The sequence below is a fragment of the Phodopus roborovskii genome, unplaced genomic scaffold, assembly GCF_943737965.1.
Source record: "Phodopus roborovskii unplaced genomic scaffold, PHOROB, whole genome shotgun sequence".
Taxonomy (NCBI): domain Eukaryota; kingdom Metazoa; phylum Chordata; class Mammalia; order Rodentia; family Cricetidae; genus Phodopus; species Phodopus roborovskii.
Genome location: NW_026125052.1, coordinates 15,498,019 through 15,517,250, shown reverse-complemented (window position 1 = coordinate 15,517,250; position 19,232 = coordinate 15,498,019). Strand labels below are relative to the sequence as shown.

At 52.5% G+C, this 19,232-nt stretch overlaps 2 protein-coding genes across 2 annotated transcripts; both read left to right on the top strand.

The window, feature by feature from the left end:
* Positions 1 to 1,639: 1,639 nt before the first annotated feature.
* Krt17 (keratin 17) lies at positions 1,640 to 6,543 on the top strand. The gene is made up of 8 exons (XM_051176749.1): positions 1,640 to 2,143; positions 3,053 to 3,135; positions 3,507 to 3,663; positions 4,275 to 4,436; positions 4,968 to 5,093; positions 5,184 to 5,404; positions 5,490 to 5,515; positions 6,293 to 6,543. Exons 1-8 carry the CDS (start codon positions 1,712 to 1,714, stop codon positions 6,385 to 6,387), a joined length of 1,302 nt encoding a protein of 433 aa, XP_051032706.1. The 5' UTR covers positions 1,640 to 1,711; the 3' UTR covers positions 6,388 to 6,543.
* Positions 6,544 to 12,988: 6,445 nt separating this feature from the next.
* Krt16 (keratin 16) lies at positions 12,989 to 15,778 on the top strand. The gene is made up of 8 exons (XM_051176706.1): positions 12,989 to 13,497; positions 13,948 to 14,030; positions 14,149 to 14,305; positions 14,392 to 14,553; positions 14,642 to 14,767; positions 15,057 to 15,277; positions 15,374 to 15,423; positions 15,553 to 15,778. Exons 1-8 carry the CDS (start codon positions 13,018 to 13,020, stop codon positions 15,645 to 15,647), a joined length of 1,374 nt encoding a protein of 457 aa, XP_051032663.1. The 5' UTR covers positions 12,989 to 13,017; the 3' UTR covers positions 15,648 to 15,778.
* Positions 15,779 to 19,232: the final 3,454 nt, after the last annotated feature.

The following is a 19,232-nucleotide window of genomic DNA, read 5'->3' as shown; positions in this document are numbered from 1 at the left end:
GCCTGGGGTGCCTTGGAAGTCAAGAGGGGAGGAGGTGGAAGGATGGAGGGTGGATGTATGGAGCATCCTGTTTCTAAGAATCTGCCTCTGGGGCTGGCTCTTGGTGCTGGTCCCCAGGAGGGCCTGCAGACTTTATGGGTACCACACCTGTTAGAGGACACCCTCACTAAAACAAAGGAACAGGGGTCTGGCTGGGAAAGGTGACTTTCTCAGAGTGGTCGAGGGCCTTGATGGATGAGGGGGTGGCAGCCCGACAGTCTCAAAGCCAGCCTGAGAAGCCAGACCGGCTCTACCTGGCTCCCTGGGGGTGTGTGTGGGGTGGGGCAGTTGTGTTGTGTTAGTGTGGGGGGCGTCCTGTGTGCTTTGGTGGCTTGGCAGCTCCTGGGCTATTGGGGAAATCTTTCCCAGCTGCTGATGGGGGCTGTCTAGACCTGTCTGGGAGGAGGTACCCACTGGCAGCCTGAAACAAGACCACATTCCGCCCAGCAGGCCTGTCAGGACCCTGGGACCTAGGGCTGGGCTTTGGATGGCAGGCAGGGCTAGGTGGAGCCATGGGGTGGGTCCTGTGGCCCACCCTGGGCAACCATGTTGTGCTCTGTGTCGTGGGGAACCTGGCAGGATTTTAGTTTTTCTCTTGGCTGGGATCTGAGTTGTCCATTCCTCCTCTGGGATGTTTCAGGATACAGAAGAGGGTAAGGGATATGGAAGGAGACAGCCCCTTCATGGTTCCACAGATTCCCTTTAATAAGGTGCCCTTCCCATACTAGCTCTGTTTACTCTTGAACTGTAGCTGAACTCTATTCTGCCCACCTGGTCCTGGAAGCTGTATTGTAGGAAGGAAGTAGGGAAAGGTCTGGAGGAGAAGTCTGGCCTTCCTAGGGGACCCAGGGATGGGGACCGATCCAGAAAACTGGCCAAGGGGAGCCTCTTCCCAGGATGTGTCCCTGGGTGTTGGGGCTGCTTAGAGGCGTGACTTGGGTTGGGGGTGCTGTCGCTGAGTGAAGAGCAAGGAAGCCAGCCCACTCCTTGCGTGAGCTGGGCCTGTTTGGACACCACATTCCTTGTTAAGCTTCAGTTTCCTGCCTGTGTTGGCAACTGGAGTCTTGAGGTAGTTTCTGTGTTGTGTGGTGGGCCTGGTGAGTTTAGTCCCAGATCTCAAGTCAGGATCGGTAACCGGTCTTTCTGATTCTCCAGTTCCCAGACTCAGGCTTTTCACATGTATGGGGTGACATGTTGAGAAGGGCAGCTATTTTAAGTATGTGTGTGTGTGGTGCCTAACTCCCCACTTCATTTTCCCATCAAGGTGGGGTGGCAGCTGCCTGGGAGGGCTGAGTAGAGGTGACGTCGTCACTCCTCTTGTCCGTATTAGGTCATGGGAAAGCGTAGCTGGAGGGCCTGCCTGAATCACAGGTGACAGGCCCGAGACCAGAGACAGACACACGCATACGATCATGACACCCAGCACAGGGTTTGGTGAAATGAGGCAGAGCCCTAGTGGTGGGAGGGGAGGGGGCCCGCAGCCACCTGGGAGCTGGCCGATGGCCAGTGGTGATGAAAGCCCAGGGGAATGGAAACAGCAGAGAATCTGTTGTAATCGCTACGCCCACTGGCTGCCCTATAAAGGAAGCAGGCGAGCCCCAGCGCAGCACGCACCTTGGCGCCTCTCTTCCTCCCAAGCCCTCCAGCTCCACATCCGTTGCCTGCTGCCACCATGACCACCACCATCCGCCAGTTCACCTCCTCCAGCTCCATTAAGGGCTCCTCTGGCCTGGGTGGCGGCTCATCCCGCACCTCCTGCCGACTGTCTGGCAGCCTGGGTGCAGGCTCCTGCAGGCTGGGGTCAGCTAGTGGCCTGGCCAGTGCCCTTGGGAGCAACAGTTACTCCAGCTGCTACAGCTTCGGCACTGGCAGTGGCTATGGAGGCAGCTTTGGGGGTGTCGACGGGCTGCTGGCTGGAGGGGAGAAGGCCACCATGCAGAACCTCAACGACAGACTGGCCTCTTACCTGGACAAGGTGCGCGCCCTGGAGGAGGCCAACACTGAGCTGGAGGTGAAGATCCGTGACTGGTACCAGAAGCAGGCTCCAGGGCCGGCCCGTGACTACAGCTCCTACTACCACACCATTGAGGATCTGAAGAACAAGGTAGGGTTGTTGGCGGGAGGGGCACGGACCACCCACTTCCTGCTCTCATCAAGGCCAGGAGTCCATGGGGGGGGGCGGGGGCTGCCATAGGGCAGCTAGGCTCTGATTTAGATTCTAGGAGCTTGTGGGGGCAACTGGCTGGGCCAGAAACAAGCTGGCATCACAGGGCTCCTTTGGAGTACTGGGCAGTCCTAAGGCCTCGTGTCAATGATACCACGAGGGCATAGGTGAAGGGCTGGTTCCATAGCATGAAGCTGGGTTTGTGAGTGTCCCAGTGAGAAGGCATTTGGATAGTGAGGTCTGAGAGTGTGTTCCACAGCAATCCTAAGAGAGAAACGGGAGGGGGTGGGGCGGGGCTCTAGACTCCCATGGGAAATGATTTAGGGGATTTCTCTTTTCTGGCTTCCTTGGCTCTCCTTTGTTCTTTTGTCCCTCAAGATCTCCAAGGTGGGGCTGAGGAGCAGAGCCCAGATTTACCAGGGTTAGTGATTTCTGGTGTGGAGTTCCTGCAGGATAGGGCTCCTCTAGCCACCTTTTTTAGAGACACGCAAAGTGATGGCTTCTGGGGGGGGGTGTAGGCAAATAGGGGGTTCCTCACAGCCTGTCCACGCTTTCTGGAGTTCAGGGAGAGCTTTTGCCCTGAGGTTAATTCCGACATTCTCTAGCTCTGTCCCCCTCCCCTTCAGGTACCAGGCTTGTGTTTGAGGAGGGTCTGCATGAGCAAGCAAGCACTAGGGACAGCTTTCAAGTTTCAGCTGTCTGGCCTCTGTGTAGAGAATGGCTGGCAGGAGGAGGGGCTTTCTCTGACAGCAGTGAACCCCAGCCTCCAGTCAGGAAGCCCGGTTCAGAACATGGGCCTAGGCCGAGCCACTCTAAACTCAATGACCTAATGGTTCACCATCTCCCCAGATTCTCGTGGCCACTGTGGACAATGCCAGCATCCTGCTGCAGATTGACAATGCCCGTCTGGCAGCTGATGACTTCCGCACCAAGTGAGTCCCAACCAGAGGGTTACAAGCTGGGGGGGACTCTCTGGGGCCCCTTTCTTCATCCTGACTTCCCCGAAGACGGGGGTGAGAAGTCATGGGAGCTGGGAACTGACCCCTTAGTTGGAGGAGCAAAGACAGCAACTTCTGAAGAGGGTTGGGGGAGGGGGAGGCAGAGGAGGGTCAGGAAACCAGTGGGCATGGGGGTCTTGCCTTGCGACAGTCCCTGGGCTCAGGGTTGCAACTTGCTTCCATTCCACCCTCGGATTCTCCCTCATATGTCCTTCCAGCTCTGGCACAGGGAAGGCAGGGGTGACACCAGTCAGAGACCTGTGTGTTAGAGTAGCCTGGCCTGAAGTTTCTGGTTCTCACTGCAGGTTTGAGACAGAGCAGGCCCTGCGCATGAGCGTGGAGGCTGACATCAATGGCCTGCGCCGGGTGCTGGATGAGCTGACCCTGGCCAGAGCCGACCTGGAGATGCAGATCGAGAATCTCAAGGAGGAGCTGGCCTACCTGAAGAAGAACCACGAGGAGGTGAGGGGGCAGGGTCAGCAGGTCAGAGAAGATGAGGAGTGGGTGGCAGAGCCCTGGGGCTGGGCTACAGTCGAGGGCGTGGGAGGGAGTTCTTGTTGGGCTTAGTCATCCTATAGGGATGCCCTTTCTGGGGAGCCCTGGTTCCTGTGGTCCAGAGCTTCCATGCATCCCTGCATCTTAGGGACCTTCTGGGCCTCATAGGGGTCTTCTCCCCTGCCCTTGCCTCATTCACAATGATAGTAGAGGAGGGAGGGAGATGCTCAAATGCTCATTTTGGTTCCAATCCTTAAACCTGGGCTCCTCACAGGCATTTAGAGATTGGAAGGAAAGGCCTAGAATTAGATATTCCTGGAGAGTCTTTAGTCTAATGATGGAGGCACAGACTGATGGTGGGAATAGAGTCCATGCAGAACACACACACACACACACACACACACGCATACACGCATACACGCACACACGCACACTCACAGGAAGGTCAGAGAAAAGATGCTGGGCAGATCAAAAGGTCTTGGAGAAGGGGGTCAGACCTAGTTGTGGGTGTGGAAGGCTTGGGAGTGTAGAGCCAACACTGGTCCAGAGGACCACATCTTCATCCCCTCTTCTCATAGGAGATGAACGCTCTGAGAGGCCAGGTGGGCGGCGAAATCAATGTGGAGATGGATGCAGCTCCTGGTGTGGACCTGAGTCGCATCCTGTCAGAGATGCGTGATCAGTACGAGAAGATGGCAGAGAAGAACCGCAAAGATGCCGAGGACTGGTTCTTTAGCAAGGTGAGAGCTGTTGCAGTCCAGATAGGCTTCAGGCCTGAGCCCTGACAGCAGTATGTCATCTTAGGGATGCCCTACCCTGGTCAAACTGTGTGAACTCTACAGAGTCAGGATCGCTCATTGCATCAACAGAGCTGGTGTAATCCAGTCAGTCATTTGGGGGATGAGTGGGAGGCGCCTGCCTTGTGGAATCAGGGAGAAGGGTAAAGACCTTGGGAATTTCCACCTTCACTTAAGAAGCCAGGGGCTGGGCTACATGTCCTGGCTGGTTGTTTTCTATCACCTCCTGCTTGTAGAGATTAACTATAATGTTTCAGTGAGCATGTTTCAGGGCTTGGGATGTGGGGAGCTTGAGGGCAAGACCCGTACAGGCTCAAGGGAGGTCAGGAAGGTAGTCACAGCTGAGGGGTGGAGTATGAATAGATCCAAGATGCCTGCCTGGTCTCTGGGCTGAACATATGGCATGGGGGCATGGAGCATCTGACTTGGAGGAGGGTCCAGGCTCATCCTTTCAGTCCTGTGTCCTGTTTGTAGACCGAGGAGCTGAACCGTGAGGTGGCCACCAACAGCGAGCTGGTGCAGAGCGGCAAGAGCGAGATCTCTGAGCTCCGACGCACCATGCAGGCCCTGGAGATTGAGCTGCAGTCCCAGCTCAGCATGGTAGGGGTGCTGCTGCTATGCAGAGGGATGGGTGCAGCCCCTGGGAGGCAGACCTGCCAATCTCACTGACCACCACCTACTCTCCTGTAGAAAGCATCCCTGGAGGGCAGCCTGGCTGAGACAGAGAACCGGTACTGCGTGCAGCTGTCCCAAATCCAGGGGCTGATCAGCGGTGTGGAGGAGCAGCTGGCTCAGCTGCGCTGTGAGATGGAGCAGCAGAACCAGGAGTACAAGATCCTGCTGGATGTGAAGACTCGTCTGGAACAGGAAATCGCTACTTACCGCCGTCTGCTGGAGGGAGAGGATGCCCAGTGAGTAGAGGCCACAGGGTGAGGGTTTTAGGGATGAGGAAGGAACTCTCAGACTTCATCTAATCTCTCCAATTTTTTTTTTCAGCCTGACTCAGTACAAGCCAAAAGAACGTAAGTATCTTGGTGAATGAAGGCTGGGGTAGGGGGATTCATGAGGCAGGAAGCTACTAACACATTGCCCAGCCAGAGTCCCTAAGGAGTGTCAGGGAATGATGGCTAATCCTCAGTAGGCATAGGAGGAGTGAACCTGTTAGGGCTCAGAATTGATGCTCAGAAGAAAGATCAAAGGAGAAAGGCTGGTTTGATGAGGGCATGGAGAGAGGACTGGTTGCCCAGGAGATGATAGTGTGATGAGTAGACCTCATCTGATGGAGAGAATCTTTTTCTTCCTGATACCCTGTAGATGGGCCAGAGCTAGGTGGGAGGTAGAGCTATTGTCTCTGACCTCCAGATCTCAGTCTTCTGGGGGGGCTTATTATCTTAATTCTGGGGTGTCTAGTATAACAGAGATGATTAGCGCCTGGAATTTGTCTTGGGCATCTCCATGTGGTGGAGGCGTTGGGAACATAGTCTAAGCACTGGAGGCTACAAAGGAGTGGATATAGGACTCGGTTCATGCAGCACTGTCTACCTAGCTACTCTCTTGAAGGAGAACGTGGGTCAGAACCAAGCAGCCTATCCAGGAGACCACGGCTCACACAGGGATCCCATGGCAGGGAGGCAAGTGAGGGCAGGAGGGTGTATGACAATGTGGTGTTGAGAGATGAACAGAGACTTTGCAGTATTTAGGAGAGGATGGGGTAGGATGCTGGCTTCCATGTAGGGGACTGAGGGCCAAGAGTGGCTTTCTTCACCTGCTCACGGCCCAAGTGTCTGTTTGTCTTGTAGCTGTGACCACTCGTCAGGTGCGTACCATTGTGGAAGAGGTCCAGGATGGCAAAGTCATCTCATCCCGGGAGCAGGTCCACCAGACCACCCGCTAAGGACTCAGCTCCTTCTGGCCAGCTCCTTGAGGCCCGCCAGAGAGGGGCAGCTTCCCTCTCTGCTTGGTAGCCTGTAGCCTTCTCCAGCATCAGTCCCCCGCTTCAGCCTCTTCTTGGCATTCCCCTGCTTGATGCCATTAAAGCTTCTTGACCTGATGTGAACTGTGTCCTTTGTTCTGAACACTGAAATGACCATGGTGACACTGGGGAGGGGCACACTGGTGTGTGTGTGTGTGTGTGTGTGTGTGTGTGTGTGTGTGTGTGTGTGTAGGGTACAAGGGAAGCAGTCTGTGGACATCCAGCATCATTCTTGTAGATAAAGGGCATAGATCATCTTAGACTAGGTATAGAGAGCTTAGTATCACCTGAAGTCATCTCCCCCTGGTGGGATGGATGGTCCAGGCCAAGCCAGCCTTGGAGTAGAGTCAGTGCATCATGGGTGGCTTCTAGGTAGCCTCTCTCTTGTGATGTGTGCAGTCTCATGACCTCAGGCAGTCACACAGTTCCTTCCTTCCGAGCAGTTTCATTTCTCACCCATAAATGGACCGGAAGATCTCAGGTGCAGGAGCCGGATTCCCTAGGGATGACTCATCCAATCCCTGGCTCCTCCCTGAGAGAGGAGGTGGGCCAGGATGGAGAGAGGCACACCTTCCCATGTGGGTAGAGTAGGTGGGTTCAGGGCTCAGGTTCCTATGGGAGTCTTAGGAACCCACAAGAGGAGCTTTTATGTTCTTACTATGGGGATGAACAGGAGGCCCCTGCTTCTTGGAAAAGAAAGGCAGGTTCCTAGTTGGGATGGGAAGAAAGAATGGGCTCTTTGTTTCAATGTCTCCTCACATGAGCTATCAGCTAAGAATAGGGGTGAACTGGGGCCATGGCAGGGAGCATTGACCCTCTCCCTGGTGATGGGTACCCTTGATTTACCTGGGTGAAGGTGAGGGACAGAAACTGAATTCTGGGGAAGTAGAAGAGGGTCAGTTCCTGCCTAGGACCCCCCAGAGTGCCAGACCAGATTCATTCTGGTGGCAGCTATGAGCAGCAGAGTCAGGGACACCCTTGGTACCTGGGCATCTTTTTTTTTGGAGGGGGGGATGGTTTCAAGACAGGGTTTCTCTGTATTACGAGCCTGTCCTGGAACTCGCTCTGTAGACCAGGTTGGCTTCGAACTCACAGAGAGCCGCCTGCCTCTTTCTCCCAAGTGCTGGGATTAAAGGCGTGTGCCACCAACGCCCAGCCCTTAGACATCTTTGAGTAAAATCTGGAAGCCACTGAGCAAGGCAGCTGCTTCCCTGGTTTCCTTCAAGGACTGGGGGGGGGGGTGGCAGAAGTTGAAAAAGGGGTTCCCTGTATAAACTTATTAGAGGGGTTTGGGATCAGGGAATCTTGAACCAGCATCCAGAGATACCTTCTCTCTCCCAGTGCCGGGTGGTGAGAGTGGAACCTAGGGGCAAAGGCACTGTAGGGGTCAGAGTCCCAGAGGCCTGACGTGGTGGGAGTTTGAGGTCAGGGGAGGCTGACATGGAGCAGCTGGGGACAGTGGCAAGAGCTGCAGCTGCTGGACTTTGGGTAGGTCACAGGCCCCTCCGAGACCTTGGAGGGCACAGGAAATGAAAGGCGAGAGAGTGGTGTAGTGATCTGGGGTGATGAGAGGTGATGCTGATGTGGGAATGTGAGTTTTCTTTTTGGGCTGCCGCAGCATCCGGGAGCCTCGAAGGTGCTCAGGCTCTGTGCAATCGAGCTGGTACATCTCAGCTGCCTACCAGCAGGTACATTTCCCCCAGCCACTGCTGGGCATCTAGCCATAACCAGAAGAGCCAGCCTGGAGGAGTGAGTTCATTTATCTGAACCCCAGTCCCTGGAAGCAGGGAGACTGGAGAGAGGTGCCCAATTGTCTGGATAGGCACACTGAGGCTCTGACAAGCTGTGACTCAGCTATTTTCTTGAATCTTGACTTATCAGGAGAGGATAAGCAGAGGACATGGCTCTGTTCTGTGAAGAGGGCATGGATCCATCTCCTACCTCCCCTCAGTTGTAAAGCAGGAAGGGCTTTCACCTTCTGGAGGCCGAGGATTTGCTCTCACTGGTGTGAGGAGGAGCCAGTGTGGAGGGGAGGCCTGGAGACAGTCCTGGGCTGTGCTCCTTCCCCATGGAACAGCCATGTCTACAGCAGGAGGTCAGATGGCCACACTGAGTGGCTCACTAGGGGACTATGTAAGAAACTTCAGCAACTGTCCCAGAGCATCTCAGACAGGTTAAGGTTACTAGGGACGAGTGCCAGAGCCTGGGTTGGGGACTGAGTGCTGAGACTCCGCAGAGGGTTCACTGTTTGTCTGCCCACACCTCCAGATCCCACCATTGCAGTAGATGCTACAGGTGCGTGACTGCCCCAGCTCCCTTTCCTGTGGGAGACACAGACCTGTGTCACCGGTAGCCAGGCCTGCGATTCTCCTGCCAGCACACTAACCCCTGGTAGATTTCTGCAGAGAGGTGGATGTGATGTTCACAGAGCAGCATGCGCCTAGTTCTGCGCTCAGTCTAGGGGAAGAAGTGACACTGTCTGGCCTCCAGGGACTCTGGGGACTTCAGAGCTGCTCTCTCCCGGGGACTGCTGAACAGGGTACAAGGGTGAGCCTGACAGTACACTTGACCCTCATGCATTGTGGGTCTCACGAGGAGTTGAGGGGAACAGAGGTGTCAGAAGCAGGGTGATTCTGCCCCTAGGCCACATAGATAGAGCCTCAGGCTCCGGGCCTTCAGCAGTGGTGCTCTCCGTGGCAGATATCAGCCATGCACGAGGGAGAGGAGTGTGGAAAGGGCTTGACCCCTGCCCATTCCTCCTGGCCCAGGACTAGTCACAGAACCAGGGTCTGGAGTGAGCATTTGTTTTGTGATTGTGTAGCACCAACACTCAAACACACAACACTAGAACTGCCTTTACCAAATTTTCTCACCAGCCTGTACATTTGGAGAGCTTCTCTGTCTTGTTCTTCGAGTCAGCACACAGTGGGCGTTTTATAGACCCTATTGAATAACTGCAGGCAGTGCTTAGCAGTCTATTTGCTTTATTTCGTTTCCACTCTGACACGTGATGTGATTCCCACATTCCCAGAGAGGAAAACCCAGGCTCCCGAGGATTGGGCGGATTGCCCGGACTCCAGGATGCTCTGTTGTGGCTCACCAGGTTTCTACTAGGGGCTGGGGCCTCTGCAACTGCCCCTCTGTCTTATCAGGCTCTCTAGACCCCTTCATCTCACAGCTCCCAGAGCTGCCTCCTCCTTCTCCAGCCTGGGAATCCCTTGGGGAGCTTGTAAAAGAGCCCCAAGACCAGGCTTGTCCTGGGCAATGCTGAAGCAGGGGTTGGGGCAGGCAAGAAGTCTGTGTAGAGAGTGTGATGATCTGTTGGTTTGGGAACCTCTGTGAGTTGAGGTGTGGCATTGGCCAATGATGTTTCCTGGCCAATTCAAGTGTGACATGACTTCATACCTGAGAAGGGGTGGGGTGAAGGGCAGAAGTGGGGGAGGAGTTCATTGCCTGGAGGGATGCCACCTTGACCAGACTCAGTGCCTGTCTCCTGTAGCTTTATAGTCCTGATTCCGACAACTTTAGGATTAATGGGCATCAGTAGCCCAGAGGAAGTGTCCCCTACTCCTCTGCTATCTCTGGTCACCTGAGACCCAGTCACAACTTTGTCCTGCCAAGACCCTTCCGATGGTCAGCATCAATAGAGTAGCCTTTTCCTTTATAGTTAAGTCCCACGGGGATCACATTTCTCCAGAAGTCTCCTGGGGTGGCTATGGTCTGTCAGTCAAGCTTAATAGGATCATAGGACTTTATACTACAAGAGTGCTGTGTTCCTGACTCTGTGATTATATATATATGTTTGGTATGAACCTTAGATTTGCAGTTGGTGCTGGGTGTGAGTCTGCCTTCTTTCATGCTGTTAAACCTTGGGCAAACATTTCACCTTTTGCAGTTGGTGGCCTTTGGCGACCATGATCATGATGCCCAGTTCTAATCTTAAGGGAGATGGGTCTGTGGTTGGACATGAATTCCAGGCCCATCCAGATATCAACAGACTAGTTCCCTCATGATTTTGAGATCCCTTTGCCAAAATTTGGGGTTGGGTGAGTAGTACTGGCTTCTCCCTTCTAGGTCTGCTCCTCCAAACACATGTTTTAGCTTTGTGCTTACTAGTAGGAAGTTTGCTCCAGAAGAAAAAGGCTTCCCAAAGAGAGAACAGAAGGGACATGGGTGGGCCAGCTCAAGGCCCTAAAACAGGGTATAAAGATAATGGTGGTGGTTGACTCCAGATGGGCTAGCTCAGGGCCCCCCAAACAGATATAAGAGCTAATGGGTGGTGGTAGGCCCTGCCAGTTAGATTATATTAGAGAGACCTCAAGGGTTGGTTTCCAGGAGAGCTGTGGTCTGTTCCTCGCTATCCTAATAAACTTTTCACTTTAGGAGTCCTTAAACCTTTAACTGCAATTTTGCATATTATACATAGACTTCATTCTGGACAAAGTGGGCTTCTAAGAAAAGCACTTTTTATAGAAGTGTTCACCGGGGAGAGGCACATGGCAGGTGACAGAGTGAAGGAGAAAATATAAGCTCCATGCCTGCCAGTGTGGAGGCTGTTGCTGCAGCTCAGCCCTGTCTTGTCTAAAGTGTGTGTTCTTTCTTCCTCGCTTGCTCTGATTAAATTCTTTGCTGTTTGATCTACTAATGTCCCGTTTGAATTCTTCCTGAAGCCGGACACTGGAGGCTACTGCTGGGGTCAAGACCAGAGAAGATGAGAGACCTCTGCAGAGTATTTTAGCCTCTGTTTCAGTGGCCAACAGGCCATAGTGAGTTGTGATAGTAAAAAGCAAAATTTCCTGCCTTAGCAAAGCTCAGCCTCAGGCCAGCCTCTTTGAGCTCCTGTCACTTCAAGAAAGGAATGGCAGGGCAAGGACAGGGTCCAGTGCTGTGGGCGTTGCCCCATGGCATCCAAAAGACTGTCTCTGGGTCCAGACTCCATCCTTCTTCTCAGGCCAAGACTGTGGCCACCGTGGCCAGGACTCCTACTAAACAGGGAGGTGAGCATTGGACTTACTTGCTCCCTCCCTGCCTGCAAGGCTCATGGGAGCCTGGAGAGTTCTGGCTTTGTGGCTACAAGCCTAGTAGTGGCCATGGTTGACCCCCACCCTTTTCTTGCTCTTCCGTAGTCCTTCCAACCCACAAGGTTAGTTCAGGGATCAATAAAAAGACGAGACTCGAGAGATGACAAGAGAGAGGTTCGGGGTGATGCAGAGGCTTCAGGGGTTGATGTTCTGGGAGGCCCCTGAGCTCCTGTGTTCTCACACCTTCATCTGTAGATTGGTGGTGGGAATGACATCCTCCATGGGCCTGCCTCTCGGGCACCCTGAAGCAAGTGGAACACCAAGCCCAGCCTGCAACCATGGCTACCAGAAAGCTGCAGATCAGCTCCTGGGGCAAGATGGTTTCCACACGGGGACTCTGAGGCCCAGGGCAGGTGGAATGGAGGTGGGGGTGGGAGATTACAAACAGCATTAGGAGCAGGATGGAGCCCCCCCCCGCCCACTGCAGTCCACTATAGACAACAGAGGCGGGCCCTGAGTTGGTGAGGGCAGGAGGTGGCATGGAGGAGTTGTGCACTGGGAGGGAATGTTCTGTAGGTGCAGAGTCTCGTGTTAGAGGCCAGGATATGGAGGTGGGTGTGAAAGGCAGCCAGGCTGCAGAAGAAGGTTCAAGAGGCTGGTCACTGGGATAGGGTCCTCCAGGCATGCTTCTTTGTGACTGCTATGTATCCTGTAGGCCCAGAGAGGTGGCAAACTCCTCCTAGACTGGGCAGTGAGCGAGGCAGGTTGGGTGTGTGCCTGCATAGGCTACGGTTGCCAAGGTGTATGCCACAGTGGACATCCTGGTGTCTCAAAGGCAGCCTCCAAACCCAAATTAGATCCCACAGGAAAGGGAATCCTTTGATTTTTAGGACTTGAAAGGACTGCAGCTACTCAGCCCAGGCTTGTCCCTGTGGACGGAAAGCAGGCACAGAGAGGGGAGGTGAAGGGCTTCGGGCTCTGCAGTGAGCTCCCCAGCTCAACAGCATGGCATGTGGGAATCCCACGACGGCATCCCGAGACAGCCTGGGAGGGCATCAACGGGGCTTCTGCCACCCAAGGTTCTCACTGTGGGCAGGGAGGCTTGAGAGGTTGACTCACTGCCTGAGGACGCGGCTGCCACAGAGCTGCCTGCATCAAGGCCTTACTGTTGCTGTCCCCTCAGGCTTCAGGAACAGAAGCCGATTCCTGGTCACACAGCCTTAGTCAGTACTAGCTCTGATTCGTGTCTTTTTCTCTCGGCCCCACACCCCCAGAACTGGGTGGGAACTCTGAGCCAGCGCATGGAGGGGAGAGTCCACCCTGGGCTGAATAATCCAGAGTGGGGAGTTGGACGGGACTGAGTGACGAAATCCAGAGGGGAACCTAGAGTCAGCAGTCAGAGGGCCCCGCCTTCCCCAGGCATATATAAAGGAACCTGGTGTCTGAGGCACCCACAGCATCCACATCCTTCCTGAGCTGTTCTCTCTTCCCTCCGTGCTGACTTGCTCACGCTCTCATCTCTCTCGACAATATGACCTCCTGCAGCCGCCAGTTCACCTCCTCCAGCTCCATGAAGGGCTCCTGTGGCCTTGGCGGTGGCTCTAGCCGCTTTTCCACTGTCCTGACTGGAGGATCCTGCCGGGCTCCCAGCACTTATGGGGGCCTGTCAGTCAGCTCCTCTCGCTTCTCCTCTGGGGGAGCCTGTGGGATTGGGGGAGGCTATGGTGCTGGCTTCAGCAGCAGCAGCTTTGGTGGTGGCTTTGGTGGCGGTTTTGGTGGCGGTTTTGGTGGTGGCTTTGGTGGTGGTGATGGGCTCCTGGTGGGCAGTGAGAAGGTGACCATGCAGAACCTCAATGACCGCCTGGCCAGCTACCTGGACAAGGTGCGTGCCCTGGAGGAGGCCAACACGGACCTGGAGGTGAAGATCCGTGACTGGTACCAGAGGCAGCGACCCAGTGAGGTCAAAGACTACAGCCCCTACTTCAGGACCATCGAGGACCTGAAGAGTAAGGTGGGTGTCTCTGGTGGATGAGGTGAGAGGCCAGAACTGTAGTGGCTTTTAGGAAGCCACTTCTAGAGAGTCTGATACATAAGGAAAGAGACTAAAAACCTTTGGAGACTAATGTTCAGAGCTACCCAGAGAAATGGCAGAGGGTCCTTTCGAACACCCTGCCTTAGCTGCAACTGGGACCCTAACTCTTAACGCTCTTGAGGCTCCTTTATGTGGAATCTCAGCTCCTAATCTCTGGGCCCAGGATAGGGTGGTGGCAGATGTAAGTACACCCTGCATGCATACCCTGAGGTGGGTGAAGGAGTAACCAGTTGTCTGTGGAAGCCGTAGCAGCTGACCTGCCAGCCATGTGATTTGGAGAGACCCCGTTGCCCACCTCTATCCTTCTCCCTTGAGCAGAGGGTCCCTGGCTGGCTGATCAGACCACCTATCTTTTCATCCCCACTCTAGATCATCGCGGCCACTCTGGAGAATGCACAGCCCATTTTGCAGATTGACAATGCCAGGCTGGCAGCTGATGACTTCAGAACCAAGTGAGTAGCCATCATACTGGCCAGAGGGCAGAGGGTAGAGGGCAGAGGGCAGAGGGCAGAGGGCAGGTACAAAAGAGTAGGGCTGTCTATCTGTAGCTCTGATCTCTCTCCTCCCCAGGTATGAGCATGAGCTGGCCCTGCGGCAGACCGTGGAGGCCGACATCAACGGCCTACGCAGGGTGCTGGATGAGCTGACCCTGGCCAGGGCCGACCTGGAGATGCAAATTGAGAGCCTGAAGGAGGAGCTGGCCTACCTGAAGAAGAACCATGAGGAGGTGAGGCTGCTGATGGTGTGGGGATGGAGGGCAGGTTTTGGTGAGGCTCCCAGGAGAGATGACCACCCCCTTATGATCTTTCCTAGGAAATGCTTGCCTTGAGGGGTCAGACTGGTGGGGATGTCAACGTGGAGATGGATGCAGCTCCGGGTGTGGACCTGAGCCGCATCCTGAATGAGATGCGAGACCAGTATGAACAGATGGCAGAGAAGAACCGCAGAGATGCTGAGGCCTGGTTCTTTAGCAAGGTGGGACTTACCTCCTCCATACTCCTTCAGGACGCCTGGGCTGGGAGGCTTTGGAGAGCCCCATACCTCCTCCTCTCTCTTGTCTCAGACAGAGGAGCTGAACAAAGAAGTGGCCTCCAACAGTGAGCTGATACAGAGCGGCCGCAGTGAAGTGTCCGAGCTCCGCAGAGTGTTCCAGGGCCTGGAGATCGAACTACAGTCCCAGCTCAGCATGGTATGACGGATCCTGCCCTGCCCCAGTGAGGTTCCCAGTCACCATCCCTCAAGAGGGTCACCATCCAGTTCCACTTTTCATTTCATGAGAATGAGACTGGGAGTAGTGTCACGGTACCCATTATAAAAGGATGCAGAAATTGAAGCCAGAATGTTAGGAAAATATTTCCCCAATTACCCCCAGCTGGGGGTCAAGACCCATGTGTCTATCAAAAATAAAAAAAAAGTTCCCAGAAGTGCAGACACAGCGACCATCACCACCAACCTTTCCCCCTTTCCTTTGCTCACAGAAAGCGTCCCTGGAGAACAGCCTGGAAGAGACCAAGGGCAGATACTGCATGCAACTGGCCCAGATCCAGGGTCTGATCAGCGGTGTGGAGGAGCAGCTGGCTCAGCTGCGCTGCGAGATGGAGCAGCAGAGCCAGGAGTACAATATCTTATTGGATGTGAAGACACGGCTGGAGCAGGAGATCGCCACTTACCGCCGCCTGCTGGATGGCGAGGACGCCCAGTGAGTTGGCCCTTAGTCCCTGTTTGCAGCACCTCTGCCCGCTGCTACTCCCAGCACATCTAATGCTCCCATTTCTCCCTGCTTACCTTGTCCCAGAATCTCCTCCTCACAACACTCATCTGGCCAGTCCTATTCTTCCAGAGAAGGTAAAGCCTGATTCCATGACTTAAGGGCCAAACCCCTCCTCCCAGAGCCCTGGCCCTCCCTTCCCCTGAGTGCATGGCAGGAGCTTGCTTAGCTCCCAGAGCCCACCTCACTTTTCTCCTTTTTTGCAGTCTTCTCCTCATCCTCTCGCCAGCCCCGGTCCATCCTTAAGGAGCAAGGCTCATCCAGCTTCAGCCAGAGCCAAAGTCAGAGCTCCAGGAACTGATCTGCTTTACTCAGAGCTCCTGACCCATCCTGAAGGCCTGAGCCAGGCCTGAGCCTAGCGTTGTTCCAAGCTGTCTCCCCTCCCCTCTGCTGGTGATGGGCTAATAAAGCTGACTTTCTGGTTGAAGCAAACTTGTGTGGTTGGTCTCCATGTTTAAGCTGATGGGAAAAGAGTTGAAGGAACCTCTCAGGACCTCCTCTGGGGTCCCCATGTTTAAAGAGACGCAGAGAACTGATTGTCTTTCAGAAGATCTTTCAGGAGACTTCCAGAAGTTCTTCATGCCCTCAGGGAGTGGATAGGGGCTGGGAACACAAGGTGGGGAGATATTCTTGAGTGTGGATGGCCACCAAGTGAGGCCTTCTACAGAGGATCTCTAACTGTCCTCTTCTAGGGACCTGCAAGGCAGGTACAGTTAGGGACATTATGAGGTTAAAAACTCCTGGAATAGGGGACATTTGCATTAAAGACGCAGCATGTGGCATTTGAAGTTCTGTCCCAGGTCTTCTGTCTGGCCACAGTTCACGCCTTTCTGTTGGCACCATTCCACCTGTCTAGGTATTTCTTCCCAAAGATGCCTAAACTTGAGCTCTGAACTTTAGAGTTGTGCTTGGGAATGGCTCTTCTACACACAGACAAGCACTATGTGAGCACACACACACACACACACACACACACACACACACACACACACACACAGTGATTTTGGTATTGAAGGGAAGGCAGAGCTTAGGACCGGGTCATGGCCAAGATGAAAATCTTTCTTCTCTTAGCCTGTCTTTCCTCCTTACCTTATCAATTCCTTCATTTGGACACTGTTGAATCCCTGGGAAACATCTGCTACCCATGTTTCCTCCCCATCTTCACTCATCTCCACGGCTAGCACCATGTCTATAGCCTTTCCCCTCTCCCCCAGGAGCTGGGATAGGTGTCTCTTTCCATCTGTCTCTTGCATTCCCAGTTTCTACCAGTTATCCCTTCACACACAAACCTGCTCAAAGTCAGGAAAACGGAGATCAGCATTCCCTTCCTCAAGGGCCCGGGATGGTTTCTTCTTGCGCTTGGCCCTTCCCTGTGATGCTTCCATGAGTCAACTCTTCCTGACTAATTGCATGGCCCACACCTCTCAGGCACTGTTCCTTTTTCCTGGCTGTCTTCCTGAATTTAAGAGGAAGAAAGTTATGTATATAGTAGTATTATGTGTATGTGTGTACATGTGCACACATGCGTGTATGTATGTGTATGAGTGTGTGTGCATATGAGCATGTGTGTTACATTCCCCAGCTGGCTTCCAACTCCCTTTCTACCTCCCACTTTCAAACCCAACTCTTTCCTTTTGGTATTTTCTTGTTTGCTTTTAAATGACAATCTTCTACTTCCACTTTTTGATTATTTAGCTTCATTTTCCCCCCAATAAATGCTTCCTCCTCTGTCTGAAAGGATGAGGATGTAATTCTCATATGGCATTGACTTTGTCCATTTTCTTAACAGGTTTAGTTTTGGTTAGATAAACATTTACATTATTGTGACTATATATTATTCATAGTCAAAACATGTTTTTATAGTGAATTAATTTCCTTGGAACACACACACACACACACACACACACACACACACACACACACACACACACGAGTTGGTTTTTTGAGACAGGGTTTCTCTGTGTAACAGTCCTGGCTGTCCTGGAACTCACTTTGTGGACCAGGCTGACCTCAAACTTACAGAGATCTGCCTGCCTCTGCTTCCCAAGTGCTGAGATTAAAGGCGTGCGCCACCACTGCCCCTCCAATAGACATTTTTTTTTTTTACCCAATTTGTTCACCACTCACTTGTTTCCTAATTTACTGTTGAATATATGTATCCTCTTAATTTGTTAACATCCTGGGATTTTTATCAATTTCATTGCGAAGATGTGACCTCCTGTTTCATTTGCTATGTGAGCACTCTCTCCCTCTCTCCTCCCTCCCTCAACTATTTTAGGGAATCACATATTTTCTAAGAAGGGATTTGTGTGGGTTAGTTTCTTTTGTTGTTGTTGAACTTATGTCTGGAAAGATCTTTTGTCTATTCTCTAACAGATAGTTTGGTTGGGTATAGGATCCTAAGTGGGACATTGTTTGTCCTCAGCATCTTAAGGGCATCTTCATTGGCTCTTAGCGTGGCTATTAAAAAGTCTCATGCCACTTTGGATGTAAATCCTTTGTCCTGTTCTACTACCATTCTCTTTACTGGAAACTTTGTAGTGCTTTTTCTGTCTAGTGGAATGGGCTATCACATGTAGTGCCTTGAGGCAGCTGCTGTGCCTTCTCCCATTGGATTGGGCATGAGCCCAATCTAGAATGGGAACTTAAGTTCTTAAGTTCTGGAAAATTCCTCTTTTTCTTTTTATGTGTATCTCATACTACTTTCAATTTAATATTTGTCTTTTCCCTGCTACTTTTTGAAAAAAAGTTCTTAATTTTGTCAACAAAATGTATTATTTAAAGTTAAAAAAAAAAAACTGCAGCGTTTTTGGTATTCCATAGCTCTGTATATTTTGTTGTATCCCTGGCTGTCCTGGAACTTGCTCTGTAGACCAAGCTGGCCTCGAAATCAGAGATCTACCTGCCTCTGCCTCCTGAGTGCTGGCACTAAAGGTGTGTGCCACCTGCTGCCACCACCACCTGCTATCACCGCCACCACCCGCTGTCAGTAGTCTTTTGTTCTTGACTTAAGATGTTTTGTCCCTTTGGGTCTGTTAGCTGTGATTTAGACAACTCAATTTATTTTATTTTCTAGCTTTCTTCTAAGTGCTTTATTTATTTATTTATTTATTTATTTATTTATTTATTTATTTATTTTCTCCCCCCTGTTTGTTTGTTTCAACTCCATCTTTCACACCAGAAGCTCTTCTCAAATTCACCCTGGTCCTTGGTAGCCAATCACACTTAAGAGAAAGGTACAAAGGTACAGAGGCCCTGTCTTCTAGATTGTTTTATGGTGGATTGATCTGATGGCAAATGAAACATTTCATTGAAGTGTCCCAGATATTGTATCTGGAAGCAATTTCCCTTGAGATGGGTCTTCTTCAGAAAGGATGTCTCTAATTTCATGTGTGTGTTGTAAAAGCTACCTACCAACTTTCTGGGAGACATGTGGGAACAGGGGGATGGGAAGGTCCCAGTCTGTTAATTTGTAATGTTTTAACTGACCGTTTCAGTGTGCTACTTGGATTCTCAGCCCCAGCTGTAGTTTTCGGTTCTGATCCACTGGGGGTATTTCTTTCAGAGTTTATGTTCAGATTCTTCTGGTTCAAAGTGGGAGTGGTTGATAAGTTATCAGGTGTGCTGGGGGAAATAGAAATTATGGAGACTTCCCTACTCTGCTTAAGACCTCTAACCCCAGAGAGTTGGCTAACTCTTAGCTGCTCTTCCAGAGGACCAAGGTTCAATTCCCAGCACCCACATGGCAGCTCACAACTGTCTGTAGGTCCAGTTCCAGGGGATCTGACACCTTCACATCAATGCACATGAGATACATTTAAGTAAGATCTTTCACCCATCCTCCTGCTCTCTTGAGATACAGGGTCTCACCAGGTAGCCTAGGCTG